This window comes from Syngnathoides biaculeatus, chromosome 16, assembly GCF_019802595.1.
Source record: "Syngnathoides biaculeatus isolate LvHL_M chromosome 16, ASM1980259v1, whole genome shotgun sequence".
NCBI classification, from domain to species: Eukaryota; Metazoa; Chordata; class Actinopteri; order Syngnathiformes; family Syngnathidae; genus Syngnathoides; species Syngnathoides biaculeatus.
The window spans coordinates 11288642-11309093 of record NC_084655.1 but is presented as its reverse complement, the minus strand read 5'-3'; the positions used below and the strand labels follow the sequence as shown (position 1 = coordinate 11309093).

Below are 20452 nucleotides of genomic sequence, written 5' to 3'. Positions count from 1 at the left end.
CGGTAATTGAATACAAATCACAAGGTAGCATTTTTTTTGTCTTAAATTCCCATTTATTTGTAGTGCAAAAGTTGAAAGGACTACTACATGTTAAACTTGCCACATCCCCGCGTGAAGAACACTGCTACGATCTATTTGACCAATTTTCTCAGAAAACAAGGAAACATGCAAATGCCAAACATTAACTCAATGATCAACCACAAAAAAAAAAAAAAAGTGCACACAAAAAAATTGGGTCATGAAAGAGGACAGCATATTTTGACAGGGATGAAGGACAAGGCACTAAGTAGCAGCTTTGACATGGGATGTAGTATTACGCTACACGCTCAAGTTAGCTCATCTGTAGAAAATAAGCAGAGATGATAAAACTGCCATTTATGAGTTCAGAGTATCTTGTGAACAGACAAATTCCACATTCCTGCGTATGAAGTAGTTCATCTTAAAGAAAAGCAAAACCTTAGTGTTGCGACGAGTCCATCAGATTCAACTGCAGACATTCACATTTGTGTAGAGCCTAAAAGATGTTGCGTGCTTTTAGGTTTGACCCACAGCCATTATTACCCTGCTTCAAATGGGGGAAAACAAAATACATGTACGAGAATCACATGCAAATAAAGCTAATAAATAAAAACATGCAGTGTGACATGCTATTCGACTAACATCTACAGAAATCTACGACAAATGGAGGGACGCAATGTCAGAGCACTGAAAAATATCCCATACTTCATTTTTAACCGGACGGCAAGGATTTGGTGTCTTTCTGAAGGCACTCGACAAACCCGCTGCTATGGGAATGTGCTTTGGCCGCTCGTCAAAGTTCTTATTCCAGTGGAAACAAGAGAGGAACTATTCGCTCCCGCGGATGAAGCTCATCTATATGAGGGGGGCTGGGGGGGGGGGGGGGAGAGCAGGAAGAGGAAACACTGCACCAAACCAAATGCAGCTCAAGCGTTTGTGCAGTGTATAAATGGAGGTATTCCAGTGTAGCTCAACACGTTGTACGACGGAAGTAGTCCAAGGCTGCATTTCAAACCTTCCTCAGCTCACGCTTTAAATCTTAACTAGAATCCCGACAACACTAAACTCTATTAAACTTAAAATTCAATAAAAAAAAAAAAAAGAGGCTAAACACAAAAAGTGTACCGTTCTCCAAGAGAACAAAGACAATTAAAAATCACCTTAAAAGGTGAGAAAGACCCCCCCCCCCGATTTTTAAGGTTGTATGTGTTCCAGTTATTGCTCTTTCAACATGAAGTAAACAGCAACTCAACCTCTGGAAATCATCGCAGTACCCTTTTAGGCCACCAGGGGGCATGTCCGGTGAGCAAACAAAAGGCACGGAGATAAAGGGGATTTGGGGGGGGGGGGTGTAGAATTCTCTCTTTCAAGACTCATCTTGGGTGCGGTCGAGTGAAGCCTCTCCTGGCGTTGGTGGCCAGCCTCTGCTGGGCCAGGAAGGACATGGACTGGTTGGGCGAGTTCAGCCTCTCACCCGCCACTCTCTGATGCAAGGCCATCCCCTGAGAGGAGGTCACACATGCAGAAAGTCCCTTTCAGTACCGATTTGATATCATCGACAACCAGCTGAAGATCCATATCAGGTAGACCTCCGGTAATAGACCGTGAAACGATATGGGTGTCGAGTAAATGCTCAAACTTTTTTTCTGACCTCAGGTTACAAGTACAGAGCATAAGTGAGAAGATTGCAAGAACTTCTTACCATGTTGTACCAAGCGCTAATGATGAGTTTCTCTTCCTGGTCATGTCTGGACCGGCTCTTCTCATAATCTCGCTGTGCACAGGAACACGTCACATCACATGAGTGACTTGTGAACACTCACAAAAGTCGTTACAAAACTGTATAATAGGTCGCATACCTCCAGGTGATGGATTTTTCTGTCTTTCTCCGTCAGCTGGTTCTTCAAGGCCTGAATGTCAGGAGCGACAGTCACTGGTTGTTGCTTCGGCTCCAGTGTCTTCACCACCTACACACACAGCATCAGTGTGACGCAACGAAGTGCAGTTATATTGACCTTAAAGGGGAATTCCACTGGTTTGCATTAACAATTTATCCAATATGATGTTAAATCCCCTCTCATTTAATAGTGTTTTCAGAATTTTTTTTTTTTTTTTTAAAAATCGACAATTACGAATTTTCAGGGGCGCTGCCATTTTTTGAGAGTCACATGACCTACGTCGGCGGACGTGACGTGTACCGCGCCGTTCCAAACGCTCGATTACATGGGACACCGTTTATGCCCAGCCCTGATTTCTCCTCTTCGAATGAAGAAACAGCAGTATCGGTTGATCGGGAAGACGGAGGAATACTTACATACAGATTTCAAAATAGAATACATATTACATGACCTATTGGATACACTGTTCTTGCAAAGTACTGGGTTTCCCCTTTAATAAGTGGGACATTGGTTCCCATTGAATTGAAAGAAAATGCAATGAATCTGTTCCAGCCACAGAATGGTGAAAGCGCACAACTATGAAGAAGAAACAAGTGTTCACTTGCAAATCACTCTGCAATGTCTTATCTTTTCTGCAGATAGTACTGTATGCTGTTGGACGCGCATTGCATTGTGGGATGTGGTGGCCATTTTGCGGCGAACCGTATCCATGGTAAACAAAGCGGTGCAGCAATCAGAGAGTGAAAGATGACATGCTAAAATATAAGGGCAACATTACACCATGAAGCCTTGTTGACATGATCATCTGCGAGTCCTCGCGGTGGAGCTGAAACGGAACCCGGACAGCAGAACCCGGGCAGACTTCCACCTCTCTCGGTGAGAGCTGGGATCAGAGCCGCCTCTGTGAGCCTTCCACGGTGGGAAGTTTTTACTCGTCTCTTTGTTTATGTGGGCCTATGTGAAGTGTCTATGTTGACGACAGCGCTACTTCAGTTACATTCTCAACTCACATTAGTACAAATGCCAGATATTGACAAAACAAATTGTGTAATGAGATCACAAAAAATGAACATTAAACGATTACGATACAAACTTAATACTAAAGCCAGCAGTTTATAGGTTCTTTGGAGCCATAATAAGGGCTTTTTAGAGATAAAAATCAAACAAAAACATTGATACCTGCAAAGTGTGAGGCATGGAGCCAAGAGTGCTCGTGAACCGAGATCATTTTCAATAATTTTCTTTATAAAGTAAAATTACTCATCAGCCGGGGCTCTACTGTAAAACAGACTGACCGTTCTTGCCTTCTCCACATAACGCTTGTACCGCTCCTCCATCTGTTTCATGTCCTCGTCCTTCTTACGCAGGATCTCCTGGAGTTCATCGATCTTCTTTGCCACTGAAAAACGGATAAAAAAAAAAAATATATATACACCGTAATTTCCGGCCTACAAGCCTCAACTTTTTTCCATACGCTTTCAACCCTGCGGTTCATGGGGTGATGCGGCGCTAGCGTTAGCGCACCTAGTTATAAGCAACCGTACCAATGATCAAAAAAAAAAAAGACTGGATGGCTCATTGGCCACCAAAACTGAAGTCGCCATCTGCCATCTTGATACTGTTGATACTCCCAAAACAACCAACCAGACCCGTGCAGCGACAACGATTAACTGTGTTAATCGGCAGTTTCGTGGCTGTGAGAAAACATTCCACAGGTAAGTTTGACCCTGTTAATGTTTGTTTCTAAAGTTTTTTTTTTTTTTTTGAATTTTCTGATGAGCTTAATTCACTTGAACAAAATTTTGTTTACGGGTGTTGTTGTTGTTGACTGTTCACTCTCTGCTTCACCTTTATAGGTCGACAGTTTTTCGCAAAAAATATTTTCTCAAACTTCATCAGTGGATAAGCAAGAAAACACATTTTCTGTGACATTTTTGATGAATTTCATAATACAGAACTCTGCAAATTCAATTTGAAGTTTAACTTTTCTCTCTGAAATAGGACATCGCAGAGACAACAAATGAACAATGCGTTTAGCATGTATTTTCCCATTGCGAGTCCTTATTTCCAAAGAATATATTGAACTGATTGACTTCAAAAATTTCTTCAAGCTTTTTTTTGTCATAAAAACATTAAAAGTTAACATGTCACGGAAATCGGGCCCTAGGTAATAGGCAAGGTTTCTTGGTAGTCATGGTGTTATATGTCTTTCCTTTGCACTTAGCCTTTTTCGGCTTACCAAGTCAAATTAAAAATCCTTCATGTCACCAGAACTGAAAAAATGTCAAGCTCACACGACCAGTTTTAATTCTACGTGCCAAACTTTGAGAAAAATCCCGCCATAATCCAACCTGTAAACTGTGTCCTCCACGTTTTGGGAGTACCAAGATGGTGGACAACTGGCTTCAACCAATATGCACTATCCAGTTTTTTTTTTTTTTTAGATCATTTCTCAGTACACAGAAAGTTTAACACTAGCGCCAGGCTAGCGCTAAACTCTTTCTGTGTACCGAGGCTTACAACCAGGTGTGCTCCGTAGGCCGGGAATTACGGTATATATTATGTACTCGCACCATACCAAGGTAAAGCAGTTCAAAAATGGGAAAACACTCAACTGTTGCTGTCCACTTCGGGCTCGAGGTCGTCAATAACTTCTCTTTTCTTTTGGAGATCAGTGTGAGCTTCATGAAGCTTCTCCCTGGAATGACGTTAAGTGAGTCTTGCTCGGACATTAACACACAGACTACATTACTGACGTCAAACGCGAGCACTTACAAATGCTCTTCCAGCTTCTTCTTTAATAAGGAGGACTATATATGGGGGGGAAAAAAAAAAGCAAAATACATTAAACTAAAACATCCTCACGCTGTTAAAGGCGGGGGCACACAAGGTTAAAGCTGTTAAAAGTCAAAATATGAAGAGCTCAATCACAGGCCATTTGGACAGAGGGTGGGCCGTACTTACGATGGCCTGATTTTGGCACGGTTGTTCAGTGGGGCAGGCGGGTGGACAAGACAAGACAGGACAGGAGAAGGGCAGGCATTAACCGCGAGTCAGCAAACAGTTTCAATTCCCACACAGGCGTGTCAAAAGTACAACCAATACAGCAATTCTCATCAAGCAAAAATACATATTTTTTTCTCATGCTTGAAGGGCTCAATTAAATGTTAGTGGTTAAATCAGAAAAACTGACTAATACTTCCTTTCCAGTGGATTTCATTTCTATCATGCAAATGTTTGTTAAATACGTGTACAGTGAACCCCAGCATATTCAATTTGAAATTAGCACATTTTATTCTCCATTTAATTCAGTGTTTTTGTGCTTGCTTTGGCACCATTTTGTGGAATATCTTGGTGGTGGTGGTGTTTTTTCTTTATTCAACTCACTGATAGTGCTTTTTTTTCCTGTATAAAGTTGGCGGTCTTTGAATGTACCTCGTACAAACCTGCACAATTGGTGGCTGACTAAGTCCTTTTTGCCCTACTGTAAGGGTGACAAATATCCCCCACAAAGGCACCACAGTGGCAGACTGGTTAGCACATCTGTGTGGGTTTTGTCTGAGTAATCCGGTTTCCTCCAACTTTCCAAAAACATGCAAGATAGGTTAAATGAAGACTCTAAATTGCCCGATATTGTGAATGTGAGTGGGAATTGTTGTTGAACAACCAGTTCAGGGTGTACCCCGCTTCTTGCCCAAAGATAGCTGGGACAGGGTCTAGGAATAAGCAGCGATAAATGGAAATGTTAAAAACTAACAAAAAAAATAAAGAAATCAGGCTAGGGAAAAACATTTTTTAAACCACTCAATTATATGTACATTTCAAATGAAGAATTTAACAACTTCATACAATTTGTGTAAAATGCCAGGACGCATATTGGCTCGGCCGTGCATGATGTCATAGGCTAGTATGGAGGCCAAAATCAGCTACTGTTGAGGTTTTTGGGAAGGTGGTTTGTTTACGTTGAATAATTTAACTACTGAACAGTCATTTTTGAAACCTGGGTTTAGGGTTTATGATCCTCTCTGTTTTAAGTGCTTTGCTGCCATATTGTGGCACATATATGCAATGACAAGCCTCTTTTGGGGAAACACCTCCTTATGTTACCAAATATGTTTCCCTGAACAATAAAGGGTCATCACGTTCTATTAGTATGGCTGGTGTGTGCGTGTATAATCTTCTCAATATGAGACAAATATCATGTGATGGACGTGGAAGGAGAAACAACAAGCACTCACATCCTCAGTCTTGCTATCCTGCTCTTGAAGGGCTTTCTGAAGCTCTTCAACCTGAGAACGGAGCTCGCAGATCTGTTGCTGTTGCAGCCTGGAGGGACAGAACAATGGCAGGATTGTTGAGGTGCGAGTAGAGAAGGAGTAATGAAACAAAAGTTAAACATGTGGGAGGAAAATAAGTGGAGAGAAGTGTGCATCCTTGTACATCTGTGTGCTGGCAGGCCATGCGGCGCTGCGCTCGACTGAGCATGCTCCCTCCACTCCTCTCCTCCTGTTCCTGAAAATGCTTCCCACACCCTGGGCCTGGTGTTGCCTGGCTGCGCACATACACACACAGTCCACCCACATGTCCACATGCCCGCAGGCATACAAACACACGCACACAGACAAGAGGCAATCTGGCTTTCTGCTGTCTATCCTTCAGTCCGGCCCACACAGCTCAGTCGAACACACAGTCCAGAGGGTGACTTGACATTTAGGCCGATATCACTCCTACCATCCGCCAAACACCCATCTTAATGTCAAGGAACACAAAATATGGCGACACGCGGTGGGAAGGAGCTTATTCATTCTTGCAACGTAGGTCGAAGGCAGGCTGTCACCTACCTGTTTTGGGTTTCTAGAGCATTCTTGCTGCGCTGAGCCCCCTCGAGCTCAGCCTGCACCTCTACAACTTTCTGTCTGTAGTTTTCCTCCTGGACGCACAGCATCTTGTTTTCACTCTGTAAGCGCACCACTGTCTCCCTGGAAACAACATGATGACAAGACAATGGGAGCAGGAGGTCAATGAAGCTGGGGGGGGGAAAAAAAAAAAACAAAAAAAACAGCACGAATCTGTACTCCTGCTACACTGAGAATATGCCGAGTATACAATTTAGAGATTTTCTAGATATGCAAATGATTTACAACAAAGGAAGTGCAGTGACTCCCTCACATGGTGGGGCATATGTTGCACACCTGCAATAGGCGAAAATATCTAAAAAAAAACCCCTACCTTTTCTTTATAGTTTTACACTTTCTTCATTGCAATCATTTAAAATATTAAAACAACAACCACAAAGTTATTTGTAAAAACAATGTGTTCAAACCATTAAATATAATGCTGTACTTATTGAGTGTCTTTGTAGACACGCACGTGCACCTCACACTGACTTGTTACCTTGCTACCCCACAAAAGCACCTCATTTGTAATTGAATGTTACTTTAAAAAAAGAATTATCCGTTTGAGGTTTTATTTTTAGTGAGCCCGTAGGGGTGTGCCTGACATGAGTGTGTCAACAAAAGCACGACGTGACCGACACTTTGCAAGGTGGGTTGTTTTTCCTTAGGAGCGGTGGTTTCTTACATACCAAATTAGAGGCAAAAGATAAGGGCAGAGACTGCAGAATCTTTCACAGATCATATTTATCATGTGCTACCATGAAGTCATAATGACTGTTTTAACAAATACAATGACAATGTAATAATATTTAACTATGTCATTACGGAGCTGTATCAACTCAAGCATTACAGAGCTAAAAACAAAACTATGGTCAAACGAGCACGTTGCAATAGTTTGTATAGCATTAAAGAAAACTAATATAGTCCCACCAGTGCACATTTGTGTCAAAATACTAAGAATAAAATCTCATCCATTATGGCAAAATAGGACTTCTCTACAACCAAACCCTGAGGCCCACATCTGTTTGCATATTAACATCAATACGTACTTGAGCTCAGTGGGCATGATCTCTGCAGCGAGGTTTCCTACTGTGCCGTCATTGTCACACAAGCCTCCTGTGGAGAGGTTGAGAGATTAGCTGTCAGATGGAACCTTTGCGATTTTACCCCCCCCCCCAAAAAAAAAAAAAACACAGGGGGGGGGCACATTTCTGTATGTTTATTCAAACAGCTGTCATTGCGTGGGTCTCCAAAATCTACATTACTTGAAAATCGCTAGTATATAATGTTGCAATGACAAGTTTAGTGGACAAGCTTTAAATAAATGTACAGTGGAACCTACATAGAATTAATAGGGTGGAGGTCCCCCGATAAAGCCACTTGTCCATTATATTTAAGCGCTTTAATTTTGACGCCATATGCACCCGGATTATGGTGCAGAAGAAAAAAATTTGTAGGGTTTTTTTCCATGGCCTAAAATGCCCAGTGTAGTACAAAATTACTGTAAATTATTAAAAAGCTGCAAAGTGCAAACTTACCACTCCACCGTGATTGGTCATTGTGATATTGTTGACCTTCAGGTTTGTAAGGAATTAGTGTGCTTCCTAATCCCAGATTCATTACCAAAGGTGAATGACTTGACAAAAAAAAGGTTGTTCTAAAAAAGCATGATGCAGACTGCAGTATTTGTATTCCCAAGAATTAACAAGGCTGCAATGTCACTGTCACTCGCTCTTCCCCATCCTCTACAGCACAATATATATAACAATCCTGACATGATCACAATGTCAGAAGGCCAAATTCAACAAAGCTGCCATATCGGCACGCCTTGGAATTCGATGTAGTCATAACGTATATCTGTTACCCAGAAATACGTCATTCCCAGTCTCTGCCTTCATGCCGCCAGAGCCCCAGGAAACAACAGTGGGTAATTCTGGAACCAAGAGACTTTGTCAACTGCAGCTTAAGTGACAAATGGAAACTAGTTTTGGACACATTGTTTAAACTCGAAGGCCCATTCTATTGAGTATTAGAGTCCGTTTTATCGAGGTTCCGCTGAATATTTTTTTAGGATCTGCTGTATTTTGACATGTTGCTTTTTATATTAATGCATTTCTTCAGCATTGACCATCATTCGAATGCAGCAATGTTAAGAGTACCTGCACCGAGACATTTCTGTTGGATTTGAGCACACCTCAGCTCATCATTTGTCTCCCGAAGTGTGTCCCTCTCTGAAATCAGACGCTAAAAACAAATATTTCTTGAGTTTTGGCAAGAGATGCTGTCAATGAATGTATAAGGATTTTTGTGCAAACAACTCACTTCTCTCTCTTTCTGGAGTGAGTCATATTTGTCATAAAGGTTCGTGTACTCAAACTGCCACTTCTCAGCTTTCATGGCCTCGGCCTGGTGCTTGGTGTGAAGCTCGTGAGCCTGCAAGTCAGAGGCCATTGCAACGGCTGCATTGACACGAACTACATGGTTCTCAAAGCATGAGCACAGAGCAGACTGTGTTTAACAGCACTTTGATGTCAATAGAAAAACTATCCCTCCCACTCCTCTTCCACAGCTTGCCTGCTTCTTGTAGTTGTCCAGCTGAGTACGAAAGACGCTGGCCCTGCGGAGTTCCTCCTCCAGCTCGCAGGTCCGTTGCATGTACACAGTGTTGCGCTCCTCCAGGAGGCGCACTTGTCTGCGCAGGTCACCCAGATCTTCCAGCTTCCTCTTGTAAGTCTCTACCAAAGTTTCAAGCTGGTTCACCCGGTTGGATGAGTGCCTGTGGGACAGGAGGAGCAGCAGATAAGGACAAGACATCCCTTAGGATAAGTTCCTCACCAGGGATGAATGTGTGATCGTTCTTGATTGGCTCCTCACCCTACTTGACTAAGGAAACGCTCTGACGCAAAGCGGCATCAATGCATGAAAATGTCTTTTATCAACACAGATGTCAGAGTGAGGAGGTGAATGGACGTCTGCGTGTGGGCAGTGTGGGAGTTGTTTCTGTGAGTGGAAGATGATAATGGCGTTTTAAGCATTCACATGTAGTCCCACTTTCAACTGTTTTGATGTGCCATTTTAGAAGTCAAAACACTTGTGGGTTAAAAAGTTTACAAACTATTCAAAGAAACCTGTGTCAAATCTGTAGTTGTAATACTGAATAATGGAACACTGTGCTTGGACAGCAAGGCCAGTCACTATAACCCATTTTAGCATATTTGAGACCATCACTGTGTCCATGCTTACATTCACCCCTCAGCACCAAACACAAAGGGACAAAGGGTGTGCGGAACTTACATAGAGGTGTGAATAAAATGAAAACTGACAAAACTAATTTAAATACTTTTATATTTAATTACTGCGATTGGCCGGCAACCAGTTCAGGGTGTACCCCGCCTCCTGCCCGATGACAGCTGGGATTGACTTCAGCATTCCCGGGACCCTCGTGAGGATAAATGGCTCAGAAAACTGATGGATGTATATATTTAATAATACTTGTAAATATTATTTTGTTCTAGAAGTTTTGAGGTTCCCTACAGTGTTTTGCAAATTGTCACCGCATTTATTTTTTTTTTAATGTGGCATTGGCGTAGGAATGGTTTTCTTATAGCAACTCAAACATGCAGAGAATTTTTTTTTCCTCCCCTCAAGTGGCTTGTTATTGTGCATTATGAAACACTCCCTCCCCAGTTCTTTATTTCAGCTGAAGTAATTGTTTCTTTGAATCCCAAACAATTTTCCTGGCCATTGTTGCATCAATTTTTGTCGGTCCACTTGATTGTGGTCCTTTTAACAGAATCTCTCATTTTCTACTTCGTAATTACAGTTTGAACAATGCTGATGGGTATTCTCAGTTCCTTGCATATCTTCTTATATACCTTTCTTGTTTTATACAGTTCAATTGCTTTTTTCCATACAGATCTTTTGCTTTCCCCATGACTCAAAACCCAGAAACTCACTGAACCTTTATACAAATAGTGACTACAAGCAGACAGACCACAGTTTATTTGTTTCAACTTAAGTGAATGTTGTAAGGCCAAAATCTCAAAAGGTATGTCAAGTTTTGATCTGGGTCATTATCTAGTTTTGTAATTATGATTTAAAAAGAGCAGAGTTTGATATAAATGGCTTCACTCAAGCACTAACCATGAGTGAAAGATTATTATTATTTTTTTTTTTAATCATCATCATATTACCTGGAAAAAAAAACGGCTGAGAAATCATAAATTCTGCCAGGTTATGTAAACTTATGACCACAACTATATAAACACACACACACGCACATGTGCGGGCACACGCACACAGCGCTCTAAAAGCTAGTATAGTGCAATTTTTTTTATGTCAAAATACCTTGGTTCCGTAGAGGTATCAGTACTTGGGGTAACAGTGCTGTGTACTCACGTTAGTGTACTGGTATCGGTACTTCGAGCAACATTACTGTGCACTCTTGTTAGCAGACTAAAGCTACTAAAGCTAACTGCGTATGGAAGTTTGAGTTACTAACATTACTCAGCTGCACTTACAACAACACAAACTAAGTTAGCTTCCTTTTAACTCATGACAAGAATCTCTGGTGGATGACCCCATGACGCTGCGTTTAAGGCTTGAAACTCTCCCCCTCCTAGCCAAAACAAATTACAAACTCCCACTTTAACAGTCTAATCAATACACAAATTTCACGTCAAACAGTGCGTGTAGCTTTCATCTATTACTTCTTTTTTGACCAAGAATGCAGAAATTGTATTGTGTAGAGCAAATATCAAGGATGTAGTTTCATCCAATGACAAGGGATTTAAGGGGTAGGGGGAGATGTCTTACCTGAGAATATCCATCTCGTCTTTGAGGGCTTGTGCTTCCTGTGCTAGACTGGTCAAATCTTCGTTCCTTTGCTGTACGTTGGCCAATTCACGCTCCAGCACGTCAGCACGTAGACGCATGTCATCCCGACTGTTCTCCAGTCTGACATGTACAAAGTAGCTCATGATATGATCATCAAAAATACTTTACTTTACAAAATCACCGTCTTTTGCATCACTATGACAATGATGATGAAATTCAAAGGTTTCAAAAGACATCATCATAGAACAATATTGCCATGACATTGATCTTAAAGTTGAGTGTCTGAACACTTCTGCAGTGTTAAAATAAAATGAAAATATGAAAAATTTTTTACCTGTAGTTTTCCTCTTGCAGCTGCTCCATCTGACTCTGCAAGAGCAGCAGCTTCTTGCCAGTGATGGCAGTACTGGGGACATCCAGCAAATCGCAGCGACTCAGCTTCTCCTTTAAAGAACGAGTCTCTGTTTGGAGCGACAACTTCTCCTCCAAGGCCACTGACAGCTGTGGGAGAAAATAAAGCGAAACTTGTGAGAAGCACTTCCTAGAAAAGGCGTACTTTCAGGAATATGCATCCAAAAAGGATTGAACATCATTGAGAATGCAGACAGAAGGCGGGCAATCTTGTGAAAACAACACTAACTGTACAAGCACATGACCGAGTCACTGAAAATAAACTCTTCACTTATTGTGTATGCTCATGCCATGTTCTGATTTCACATGCTTACTCCTCAAGACTTAGTCAGCTGGTATAAAGTGTTCCCAGGCTGCTGGAATTCTCGCACTGTTAAAGTTAACTTTAGCCTTAGGGTTAACACATGGTTACAAATAAATATGCAAGGCGTGCATAAAGTTCTGAGGTCATTAGGGAGGAAAATTAGTGGACTGAGAAAAGGTACATGGTGGAGAGTATATTTTAAAAAGTCATTGTCGGGCCAAGCGTGGAGAGGTTTATTGAATTAGACAAACCAGCAATGCAATAAAAAAAAAAAAAAAGGGGGGGGGGAGTGGTTACTTACCTGCTGGAATCCTTGGAACCTACACTCCACTTTAAGGACAGATTGCATGCTTTAGCACAGGACCACCGACAGCAAATAGCTTTCTAAACAACAAGTGACTAATCTCTAAAGCGTGGGCTGTGCAAGTAAACAAACAGGTGGGCTGAAAACTGTAAATTTGAGTTGGCTGCAGTCCTATCCAAAGGCAACGTGTCAGTTTTAGCTTGATGTTATGCAACACTTGACAGCAATTTTAACTCTGGGGGTGGGGGCAGCAATACAATCAGTTTCTTCTTCGTAAGTGGTGCAAAAACAAGCCACAGTTACACAACATCCAATCAAAAGAAAACAAACTCAGGCGCTCTAATCAATAAGGGCCAGAATACATCAACAAGCACCAGCACACAAACATTGAACAAACACCGTGCAACAAACCTGTCTTTGGTGTCTACGTTTTTTTTCTTTTTTAAAGAAGCTATCATGGACTAACCTGATGTTCAAGGTCTCGACAGCGCTGACGAAGATCCTCTTTTTCACCTGCCTCCTCACTTAAAAAATAATACTTTCGGGACTGCAAACACAGAATCGTCAGGAAGTAAAGATATATCTTTAACATTAGTCCAATTTGCAGGAAAGCAATTGTTTATAGATGGGATGTTTCACCTGGTAGTCAAAGTCTCCAAAAGTTTCTGGGCTTCCTGGTTCAGATGAGGTCTCCCTTGATAAAAGCTAGAAAAAAAGCAACCCAAGTCAACAAAAGGCCCAACTTATTTGGTACATAACTTGGTTTGATAAACTGACATTAAAAGGAGAGGGGAGTTTAGCTAGGAGTTCTCCACAACCATTGATCAAATAAAAGTGATTTTTTTTTTTTATTGTGGAACAAACAATACCAAACAACCTCTCCTCATCAGTCTCGCCTGTCATTTAATTAGTCATTTATTTCACATTTTTTGGCTGTTTAACTATATTTTCAGCTCAAGCTTATTTATATAACGCCTTCAGAACAGCTGCAACCGTAACAAAGCACTGTGCACAAAATAGTGCAATACAATCTTAATTTTAAGAAAAAGAATCTTAATAATAATAAAAAAAACATTAAAAATACACTATGCATCCCTCAACAATGGAACTTCACATACACTACAGGAGGTGCAACTGTAGTTTTTGCCCATTTGTGAAGCTGGGATGGATGAGAGCGGGTCAAGACTGAAGTTTCCTTGAAATTGAATGAGGGCGCCAGGATCACATGGACTCAATCACATCGTGCACGATGTCACTCACATTTTCTCCAAACTAATTTTGAAAGTAAACAAGTCTTATAATAGCTGAAAGTACATACGTAGGTAATATTTAGCCCCATGACAAGTCATGTCTCTCGCTTGACTTTAAAGCGCAGACTCGCATCACTCTCAAAGTCTCAAGTTGGCATGCCACTCGCACAACGCAACTCTTTCAGCCGTATCATCGCAGAACAGTGCCAACATTTGATCATTGGATGGTCAAAAATGAATATCTACGCAGATTGCGAAAAAAATGCTTCCAGTTACGAGTCCAATAAGTTTTCCACTCTCCTCAACTTAAAATGGTAGTGCCGCAAACGGTCTTCCTTCCCTTAACTTCTCAGTCAAAAACAGTGCACAACAGGCCCAGATGATGCACAATAAACACCAAATGACAAGAAAGGGTGTAAAAAAGGAAAACAAAGAAAAACTAGCAGAGCTCTTCCAATACTCTGCCAACTCAAAGGCGCCAACTTTCGTTCATGTTTTTTGGTGTCTGGAACAGATTTGATTTAGATTAATTCCAAAGAAAGATTTGGCACAATTCATCTTAAATCACTTTTAAAATGCATTAATGAAAAAAAAAAAAAAAAAAAGGTTCTACTCTACTCCAAATCAAAGTATTCTCAGTTCTGTAAAGTCAGAATTTTATATGTATGTATATATATATATATATATATATATATATATATCGTGTATTGGATCTCATTAAATATATATATAACATTCTCCCCACTTAAATGTTTAGGGGCATAAAAAAATGTAAATAGACAAAGTTTTGAAATGATTTGATTTGAATGATTAGAAGAAAAAAAAAAAACCTCAAAATTACATGGTCATGTGTAGAAAAAAAAACTGTGGCTCCCTAAGAACAATAATTGTGGTTGGGCCACCTCCAGAGCAGGAACAACTGAAATCAAGTGGTTTCTATCAGTGGCAATGAGTCTTTCAATCCCCTCTGTGGAATTATTTTGGCTAACTCGTCCTTGCAGAATTACTCTGCAATTATAAAAATGAGAAAAAGTGCAAGGGATAGAGCTCCATTTGTTCATGAATTTTTGCCAAATGGAAATTCTGATCATAGTAAATCATACTTGTATTTTTTTCTGGGAAAAGTACTGTGTATATATTCAGATGTTTGAGATCGTTACTAAAGAAAAAAAATATTGGTATCAAAGTCATTGTTCTGGTTGAGCCGTCTGCTTCACAAAAAGGCTGTTTTTTTCAAAATGTTTTCCACCAGAAACAGATTTGGCTGAACATAACCCCCAACCCCCAAAAATAAAAAGGTGTGGAGGTGAATACGGCAATGTAGTATACAGTATATGTATAGAGATACATGGATAGATAAGAGAACTGTGAAATAATGCTTTATGGCACTGAGATGTAGCTCTGATTATTAGGGGATCGTTGATTGTGAATTTAACCAAGGACAAGAGGATGGATGAACGGATAAAAGCATATCTGAGGCAAACTACAGAGAGGATCATAAGAAGCTGACTTACCTCCTGAATGGCTGTCATGACAACATGCTGGACAGATTCCTCAAGTGTCATTATCTGCTGGATTTGCTCTGGGTTTAAGAAAGAAAAAAAAAAAAGAGATTGGTGATGGTGCAGCCAAAAAAACAGATTATGAACAAACACCCTCTTGAAAAAGGCAACAAGCACAGCTTCTTTTGCAAGAGTCGACGCAGCTAAGCTTGCGTGACCCGATCGTTTTGATCCTCTTTACACAGCCTAAGCTGGAAATTGTTCTCAAATCAGCCACTCAGCTTGCGATGATGACGCCAAGAGTTTCATAAAACAAAAATCATGTTATGTTTTCTCTCCCAGCCTGCTGCACATTTAAAGACTTTAGCATTGTTTGTGTGTGTTTTAATCCCTGTAAACTGCTGAGTTTACCTTGTTTCTTCTCACAGCTCACAGCACAGCCCAACACGAGCTGCACAAGCTTGCCCAGCTCAGTAACGTCCCCCATCTCACCGATGAGATTCACATCTGGCAAATGCTCTTCCAACACCTGGTGACTGAGTATCTGTTGTTGGAGATCAAAAGATTATAATGGGAAACAGAGCAATTAGGGTAGCCAACAACTTTGTGTGAACAGTTTAGGGAAGGTGTTTTTTATGCCAGCATGACCGAGCCTTGTAAAGCAAGTGTAATAAGCCCTGCTCACAACACTTTTGCACAAATAGTTCTTTTGAAAATTATATGTTTAGTGAAGTAAAATATCCCTTACGTCATGGTAATATTCCAGCATGCTCTTGAGAATCTTTTTCAAGTTGCTGACCTAAATAAAAAAACAAAAAAACACACACACACACACACAAAAAAAAATGAACATGGTTAATTCAAACAATTCAGAATCTGATGTTACAAAGAATTTTTCATTGCCTTGAGCCGCCAGTTGTCCCCGCTCTCCTCTTTGATCCTCCCCAGCCAGGTATCATTAAACCAAAAGGGGTCTCTAATGATGCAAGAGAAAACAAGTGACATCAAAATTCTGGTTTCAGTCTTCATGTGTGATTTAATCCAAGACTTCAGCAAATGTTGGAACATTACTGCCCAGTTAGCATTGAAAGGATTCGCTCCACAACTGTGTTTTGCCTTTTTGTGTTTGCCTGATGAAGGGCATCAGTGATCATTAAGCGGAAACATGATAACCATAGAACCAGGAAATGTAAATTATTGTGAAATACTATTGCGTCTTTATAGTTAGTAGAATATGAGCAAAGTAATTGAAATATCACAAGGCTTGATTAATTTCAGAAGTTCTTATAAAACTGAACGAGGTGTCACCATACACTGAAAAACATTTATTTCTCTTTCCATTGATGTGTTTCGGGGTCTTCAAAAGGATACTTCTACTTTGTTTTAGACTTCTTAAACACGATCACTTTTCCTTTTCATTTTGACAACCAGGAATGTTAAGATGTTACTTAAAACATTACCTGTGATTCACTTGACAGTGCAGTAATCCCCGCTATATTGCAGTTTGGAAATTGCGGCCCAGGTTAATTGCAGGTCACAAAATTGATTAATTTTTATATTTACCAATTGGCTACCTATAGTAACATCCAAAGCCCGATACATATTGTTTTGATTGAACTTGATTCTCTAGAGGAGCTGCAAAGACTTTGCTTTATCGTGCAAAGGGAGAGCGTAAAAAAACAGGCCAAACAGTGACGCCACACAGTGATGCAGGAGGCTGGATTGCATTCTAATAATCATTTTCCTCCACTCATGTTTTGCATCTTGACTCGTAAGTTGACAAACTTTAAAATGAGTTACAGTTCGTACATTGATTCCTCTTTTGTGTCTGAGTAGTGATGAAAATTTAATCTCTTTATGTCTTGGCTCACAAAAAACAGCTGTCTCTTTCGGCTCCTACATGGCTCTTCAGATTTTTTCATTACTTAGTTTATTAATAAAAATGATGTAAGAGATACATATTAATGTAAAAAGAGTGTGATTTTCCAAGAGTTAGAGTTTCAATTCGTGTGGAAACTAAAAAATATGTACGCCATTCACAGGCTTTCACTATTTACTGCAGTTTTTGGACAGTAACATATGCAAGTATTACTCTCTTTCCTACAGGAAATCTTATTTGAAAAAATCATGTTCATTAGGTTAAACATCGTCAGAAATATTAACATTACATCAATTCAAATGATTTACATCTTCAAGTGGACTAAAGTCACCCAAAGTTAGTAATGGAAAAAATAATAATAATAAAAAAAAATATATATATATATAGTTTAAGTTGCACTGGTCATTCCTTCAGAGCTCATGTTGTGCACATAGACAAGCAATTTCTCAAAATTACATAATACATATGCTTACATTGTGTTTAGGACATGTGCAATGGCCACTCCACTTGTGAGGTCTTGCTTGCTCTTGCATGATGGCACCTGAAATGTTTGCAACTGAAAACAATACCACAGACATTATGATAATCACACTGTACATTCAAAACACTGACATGCATTTTATCACGAAATGTCACAGATAGATTAAATATGAATCTGGTACAGTAAGTATACAATACACCCAACATTTGGTTTAAGTGTGAGTGGATTAGTAACCAAAAGTGAGGAAGGGACAATTAAAAAAAATAAATGAAAATTACAAGGAGTCCTTGGTTTCCAACATTACCAATGTTTTGAGTTCAGTTAACTAATTTGTAAAGCGACATAAGTTGTCTATAATTCAAACATTAAAGTAGAACTGTCATAAACTGTAAAATAGTTTGTGATTCCCTGCCTTTAAATTGAAAAATTATTATATATTATCATTTTGACAAGCATGTGTCAACGTTATTGGTATTTTTGATTTTTGTACATCCAGTTGTCATGCTCTGTCTCTTCAAAACATGCAGTGATGGACCCTTTGAACATCTGCTGTTTGTGTGTACAAAAATACACTAGTAATACCCCCCATCTGCAAAAGGGGGGAGTCAATGATGGGCTAGTGGTACACATGCCTGCCTTTGGTGCAGGCACCGTGGGATCGATTCCCGCTCAGCGATGGTGTCGATATCTGTAGTCTGCCTTTGCCTGAAGTTAGCTGGGATAGGCTCTAGCTCCCTACCCGAATAAATGCAGAGGGGTTGGGTCACGAAGGGCATCCAGTGTAAAAACTGCCAAACAAATATGAGCGTTCATCTTAGATGACATGCTGTGGTGACCCCTTAAGGTACAAGGTGAAAGAAATGCATACATCTGCAAAAGGGGGTTACAGCTTTGTAGCAAATGGAAAATCCGGGACTCAGATTGACAAAGAACTGACCAATGCAGTTTCCATACAGATTTATGTCCTCATTAGGGTCACAGGTAACCTGGACCCTCTCCCACCTGATGAGCAGTACGGTACACCTTGAACTGGTTGCCAGTCAGTCAATTGCAGGGCATACTGAAGGCAAACAACCATTCACATTACCTTTCACACCTATGGACTGTTTAAAGTCTTTAATTAACCTAATATGCACAGTGTCTTGCGCAATGACACTTGGACACACAGACAGCCGTAGCCAGGATTTGAACTGATGACCCTACAGTCACTGCATAATCTGTTGTACCTACTAAGTCCAGCCTTCATGTCTCAACAGATGTATTTGGCAAAAGATACAGTGGTGCCACTGCCGCAATTCATGGTGGCCACATCACAGCTGTGTCAGTATCCAAAGTACATTTACTGAGTAAATGGGAGGGAATTCTTCCTTTGCAATAATGTACATAATTGAAAAAAATTAATTACTAGGAAAAATATTTTCATCAGAATGCCTACAACTACACTTCTATGATAATGAATTTATTTTGCAAAGTAAAAACAGATCAAATATTTTGTCAAGATAGTCAGCCATTGATGCCAGGAATGCAAAGTAATCAATCATATTTCTGTCATACTGTGTTTAATTTTGCACATTGAAGACAAAAGTCTCAGTTTTGTTTAAAAACAAAATAAATACAAAAAAAAAAAAAAAAAAATCAAGCAAGCAACTAGTTGTTCCTCATATTTTTGAGATTGTAGGGTGAAAGCTACACCAGGCTACTAGTGTAGACTGAATGGGTGGTGAAAAATGGGAAACGGCATGCCAGTATGTTCAGGAGGAATAGCCTGTTAACATCATATACAAAAAAATAATATATGAAAGAGATCATTTTTGGAATGGCGAACATAGTTCAACTATTGAACTATAAACTAGTTATTTTTTGGACCGGTGTTTAGAAAATGAACCTTCCCAACGTTGGCTACAGTTATGTTAAAGTCAAGAAATGTAGTGTAGTTTATATTATGTTTTTCTGCTGACGCTGTGGTTGAGTAAGGAAAATAGTTATCTCTGACAGCTATCACACCAAAGTAAACATGTTGCTCAGATAAGCGACTTAGCTATGCGAGTTAGCGTTGCTAGCTAACCAAACGCTCCACTTCCACACCTGTTTTACGGTAGTTACGTAAATGGTTTCATTTTCTGTGATAACGTGACAGTATTGTCACGTAAACAACCTTCCACTGGCTCGAACTTGCCAGTGTTGTCCTGTCACCTGTTAACGTTTAGCAATGAATGCTACGCAGCTAAAATCCAACTTACCCATGTTAGAAGGGAATCACACAGCTCGGCTTTGTCCAAGCTCATAATGCTGTTTTTGTGCAGGTATGTTTTGTTCTATTAGCCGTAAAACTTTAGATTTAGTTTTTTTTTTCAGGAGCCGACGAGAACACTTTCCGCCAAAGTTAGTTGCGGACTCCGGACACTTTCCGATGTTATCAGGCTGCCATGGCCTCCTCCTCCTCCTCCTTTCTCGCCTCAAGCCGGTCTAGCGAGCTTCCGTATTTAGAGCGTTTCCATAGATACAGATTATGATACGGGTCTGGTTGTCCGAAATAAGCAGGCTAAATATGACAATAACAAGAAAGCAGAACCAGCAATCACGAGGCGCTCCGAATAACCGTTTTATTGTAAACGTTAGAGTTTATAAAATAATTTGATGCAACTACAATTACAATTAATAATGCTTAGCTGTG

General features: G+C 40.1%; 1 protein-coding gene across 1 annotated transcript; it reads right to left on the bottom strand.

The window, feature by feature from the left end:
- Nucleotides 1-30: 30 nt before the first annotated feature.
- LOC133514064 (protein Hook homolog 2-like) lies at nucleotides 31-20226 on the bottom strand. The gene is made up of 22 exons (XM_061845336.1): nucleotides 20019-20226; nucleotides 17771-17853; nucleotides 16322-16394; nucleotides 16167-16217; nucleotides 15830-15962; nucleotides 15431-15498; nucleotides 13306-13371; nucleotides 13133-13213; nucleotides 11982-12148; nucleotides 11627-11767; nucleotides 9386-9587; nucleotides 9134-9244; nucleotides 8971-9055; nucleotides 7861-7927; nucleotides 6758-6895; nucleotides 6155-6242; nucleotides 4692-4726; nucleotides 4532-4614; nucleotides 3212-3315; nucleotides 1878-1985; nucleotides 1721-1792; nucleotides 31-1520 (listed from the first exon to the last, which is right to left on the bottom strand). The coding sequence occupies exons 1-22, from the start codon at nucleotides 20061-20063 to the stop codon at nucleotides 1392-1394; spliced, it is 2130 nt and encodes a 709-aa protein (XP_061701320.1). The 5' UTR covers nucleotides 20064-20226; the 3' UTR covers nucleotides 31-1391.
- Between the last annotated feature and the right edge of the window lie 226 nt (nucleotides 20227-20452).

What these genes read in the sequence shown, in the direction of transcription:
- LOC133514064 (XM_061845336.1), bottom strand. Translation starts at nt 20,063, where the DNA reads ATGAGCTTGGACAAAGCCGAGCTGTGTGATTCCCTTCTAACATGG. An exon ending in GACGAGATGGATATTCTCAG is followed by an intron (nt 9,588 to 11,626) that starts GTAAGACATCTC and finishes CCTGTCCCACAG; the next exon opens with GCACTCATCCAACCGGGTGA. An exon ending in TGGACAACTACAAGAAGCAG is followed by an intron (nt 9,245 to 9,385) that starts GCAAGCTGTGGA and finishes TCTGACTTGCAG; the next exon opens with GCTCACGAGCTTCACACCAA.